Source organism: Apium graveolens, chromosome 9 (assembly GCF_009905375.1).
Source record: "Apium graveolens cultivar Ventura chromosome 9, ASM990537v1, whole genome shotgun sequence".
NCBI classification, from domain to species: domain Eukaryota; kingdom Viridiplantae; phylum Streptophyta; class Magnoliopsida; order Apiales; family Apiaceae; genus Apium; species Apium graveolens.
In genome coordinates, this window is record NC_133655.1 from 260823778 (window position 1) to 260828857 (window position 5080).

General features: G+C 34.6%; 1 protein-coding gene across 1 annotated transcript; it reads right to left on the reverse strand.

Moving 5' to 3' along the window:
* Nucleotides 1-602: 602 nt before the first annotated feature.
* On the reverse strand, nt 603-3035 carry LOC141686225 (uncharacterized). Its single transcript, XM_074491273.1, has one exon. It carries the CDS (start codon nt 3033-3035, stop codon nt 603-605), a length of 2433 nt encoding a protein of 810 aa, XP_074347374.1.
* Nucleotides 3036-5080: the final 2045 nt, after the last annotated feature.

Below are 5080 nucleotides of genomic sequence, written 5' to 3' on the forward strand. Positions count from 1 at the left end.
CCAATTGCAAAGAAAAACAGGGACCCTAAAGTGATTATAGTCCAACTCCCATATACTTTTTATAACTCCGTAATATATATGTGATATGTGCGCAATATTTTGATCATTACCCTGCACAACCATTGTGTCTGCTTCTACACACACACCACTGCATTGAACTTGACGCATATCATCACGATCCTTGGTACTAAAGGTAACACCATCCATTCTGTAGCCACTGAATGTAGGAACATCCTTGTTGGGCTCATCTGCAATCCACCTTATCTCGGCCGATATCTCTTTTTCATCGGCCAAATTTGAAGCAATCTGAAAAAAAGGAATTCAAATATGTAAAATAATTCAGGTGAGGTAGTAAGTTATAAAACAGTGGGAAAAAAATACATCAAACGACGCACGTAATACCTTTTCCTTAAACCATTTTGGGAATGTCTCATTTTGCTTGTTTTTAAGCCACATTTCATCATTTTCATATTCCGGATATTTTGTCATTAAAAAGGCCATGTGTTCACTGCATTTTAAGATAAGCCAATATAAGTTGGTTGAACTAATAACAGAAAATATATATGCAATTTTTCAAGTTAAGAGAGAGAAAGTGTAAGAAGTTACTCAATATATGGCCTAACAGCAGTGGTATTTTGTAGAACACATAAATGTGCTACGTGCAAATCAGTACAGCTCGGGGTTATAAATGTTGCACCGGATAATGGCTTGCAAATAGAATCCTTGGTATGCCTACCTTTTTTTGGTACCCCAATTGTCACTTCTTCATTATCCACCAAACATTCAACTGCCTCTTCTGCAATATAGGCCTCAGCGATGCAACCTTCTGCACGAGCTCGATTCCTTATATATCCCTTGAATGTCTTCATGTATCTCTCAAAAGGATACATCCACCTAAGGAAAATTGGTCCACAAAGCTCGACTTCTCTTACAAGATGAACCGAGATATGAAACATTAAATCAAACAACGAGGGAGGAAAGTATTTTTCAAGCTGACAAAGAGTTTCTACCAGTTGCGATTGCATTTTCTCCAGTTTATCAACCTCAATAACTTTACTACAGATCGCTTTGAAAAATAGACAAAACTTGATAATAGTTTTCCTGACCTGTTTTTGTAGTGACGAGCGAATCGCAATTGGGAGCAAGTGATGCAAAATCGTATGGCAGTCGTGAGATTTCATTCCGGTAAGACGAAGATTTTCCATTGAAACCAGGTTCTGAATATTAGAACAAAAACCATCAGGCAACTTCATGCCAAGGAAGGATGAGCAAACAACCTTTTTTTCAGAATGGGTTAGATTCCAAGATGCCAATGGTAACTTCTCCTTTATCCCCGGAGTTTTTGGCCTTAGTTCTGTTCTAATCCCCATTTCAGCCATGTCAATGCGCACAGATTCCTTGTCTTTCGTCTTTTTTGGTATATTAAGCATCGTACCGAGTAAAGATTCACAAATATTTTTCTCGATGTGCATCACATCGAGAACATGTCGAACCGGCAAAAATTTCCAATACTCAAGTTCAAAAAATATAGAAACCTTCTTCCATACAGGTCGAGCATCACCTTTCTTCAATCGTGGTTGGCGTTGTGTTTTACCATAGACATGTCCCTTTAAATGTTGCACTCTTTCAAGTACCTCCTCTCCGGTTAATGGAACTGGAGCTATTTCTTTTTCTACGGTGTTATCAAAATCTTGTTTCTTCCGACGATAAGGATGATGAGGGGGCAACCACCTTCGATGCCTCATGACCACGCACTTACGATAATTGACAAGCCTTGTAGCTTTTGTTTGATCAACACAGATAGGACAACCATTATACCCTTTGATTATATTTCCCGACAAGTTACCATAGGCTGGATAATCACTAATAGTCCATAACAAGATGCCTCTTAGCAAAAACTGCTCATTCTTGTAAGCATCGTACACTTGTTTCCCATGCCACAACTTTTTTAAATCATCTATAAGTGGTTGAAGAAACACATCAATATCATTTCCGGGTTGAGTTGGTCCAGATATCAACAAGCATAGCATTATATACTTCCGTTTCATACAAAGCCATGGTGGAAGATTATAAATTGACATCAAAACAGGCCAACATGAGTAATCAAGATTACAGCTACGAAAAGGATTGAATCCATCAGAAGATAGAGCTAACCGTAAGTTTCTAGGATCTGAAGAAAAGTCTGGCCACCTTGCATCGACTTCCTTCCATGTTTGTGCATCAGCAGGGTGTCTCAATTTACCATCCTTTAACCTTTCCCTGTCATGCCAAGTCAAGTCCTTAGATGTTTGAGGTGAGTTGAACAAATTCCTCAGACGTGGTATTAAAACCTTGGCAGGAATCCCTTCCAATTCATCTCCGTTTTTGTTTAACTTCCATCGAGAGGCCTGACAAATGCGGCACTTCGTCTCATCTTCATCTCTCTCTCCACGGTATAGTAAACAATCATTCAGACATACGTGTATTTTTTCATACTCCATTCCCAAGGCACACAAGCTTTTTTTAGCTTCACTGAATGAAGAAGGAAATGTGTTGCCTTGTGGAAGCATAGACCCGACCAAAAGTAGCATTTCAGAGAAGCAAGTATCAGATATTTCATATTTTGCTTTCAAGTTATAAAACTTTACCAAAGCCTTCATCTTAGTGTATCCTTCACATCCTGGATAAAGAGGTTCATATTCAGATTGAATATGGTTAAACATTTCCGAGGAGTCCAGGGATACATCATCATTTCTACCGACTAGGATTTGATCTACCGATTCTGAACTGCCCGTCCCTTTAGTGGTAGGCTCACCTCCTTCTGTATTGCACTCTCCGTGCCAAATCCAACACTTGTACGTTTGATCGATACCATTGAGAAAAAGATGGTCCCTTACTTTTCGAGCATGCCAATGTTTACTATGTGCGCATTTTATACATGGACAACAAATTTTATTTTCACTAAATCCGTTCTCAAATGCACACAACAACAAATCCTCGACTCCTTTTTTGAATTGTTTTGTTCTTCTATCTGCCTTTAACCAAGACCTGTCCATCTGTTTTAATTCAAAATATGACACATAATTAGAAGTTACAACTAATGAGCTTAACACATAATTGTACTACTAATTGTACTTCTAATTACTACTAATTACTAACTGCAAATACAAATTAAATAAAAATTAACACTAAAACATTGCCCAAATATAATTAAGAACCCTAAAAATTTAATGAAATTAAACATAATGGAGATGAAGTAATTACCTTAACACTGACCCAATCAAAAAGATGAAGTTATGGTTCAATCGAGTTTTTTTGAAGTTATTTTGATGAAGAGGATGAAGAGCTTGAGTGAAGAAATTGTGTGAAGAAGATGAAGAAATCGAGTCAAGAAATCGAGTGAAGAAGATGAAGAAATCGATTCAAGAAATCGAGTGAAGAAGATGAAGAAATCGAGTCAAAGGCTAGAAAATTAATGGCTTAGGACAAAGATCTGAGAGGTTTGAATGGCTTAAGACAAAGATCTGGGGCTATTAATGAGTACCACACATTTTGTGCTTTTTTTAACAAACAAGTTATATAACGATTTTTTAAAACAAACCGTTGTAAGGTCTATTATAATTAAAATAGAAACTTTAGTACGAGACTAAACACAAGTTACAAGTACCGGTCAAAACACCAGTTAACTGTTTAAATAACAAACCAAACACATTTATTTTTTTTTCAAAATTTTCTCATATCACTAAAACATATAGGTCTTAACATCCGTACGGTTGGATCATTCATAAACTTTTTTAAAAAAATAGAAACTTTAGTACGAGACTAAACACAAGTTACAAGTACCGGTCAAAACACCGGTTAACTGTTTAAATAACAAACCAAACACATTTATTTTTTTTTCAAAATTTTCTCATATCACTAGAACATATAGTTCTTAACATCCGTACGGTTGGATCATTCATAAACTTTTTTAAAAAATAGAAACTTTAGTACGAGACTAAACACAAGTTACACGTACCGGTCAAAATACCGGTTAACTGTTAAAATAACAAAACAAACACATTTATTTTTTTTTTCAAAATTTTCTCATATCACTAAAACATATAGTTCTTAACATCCGTACGGTTGGATCATTCATAAACTTTTTAAAAAAAATAGAAACTTTAGTACGAGACTAAACACAAGTTACAAGTACCGGTCAAAACACCGGTTGACTTTTAAAATAACAAACCAAACACATTTATTTTTTTATCAAATTTTTCTCATATCATTAAAACATATAGTTCTTAACATCCGTACGGTTGGATCATTCATAAACTTTTTTAAAAAATAGAAACTTTAGTACGAGACTAAACACAAGTTACACGTACCGGTCAAAATACCGGTTAACTGTTAAAATAACAAACCAAACACATTTATTTTTTTTTCAAAATTTTCTCATATCACTAGAACATATAGTTCTTAACATCCGTACGGTTGGATCATTCATAAACTTTTTTAAAAAATAGAAACTTTAGTACGAGACTAAACACAAGTTACACGTACCGGTCAAAATACCGGTTAACTGTTAAAATAACAAAACAAACACATTTATTTTTTTTTCAAAATTTTCTCATATCACTAAAACATATAGTTCTTAACATCCGTACGGTTGGATCATTCATAAACTTTTTAAAAAAAATAGAAACTTTAGTACGAGACTAAACACAAGTTACACGTACCGGTCAAAATACCGGTTAACTGTTAAAATAACAAACCAAACACATTTATTTTTTTTTCAAAATTTTCTCATATCACTAGAACATATAGTTCTTAACATCCGTACGGTTGGATCATTCATAAACTTTTTTAAAAAATAGAAACTTTAGTACGAGACTAAACACAAGTTACACGTACCGGTCAAAATACCGGTTAACTGTTAAAATAACAAAACAAACACATTTATTTTTTTTTCAAAATTTTCTCATATCACTAAAACATATAGTTCTTAACATCCGTACGGTTGGATCATTCATAAACTTTTTTAAAAAAATAGAAACTTTAGTACGAGACTAAACACAAGTTACAAGTACCGGTCAAAACACCGGTTGACTTTTAAAAT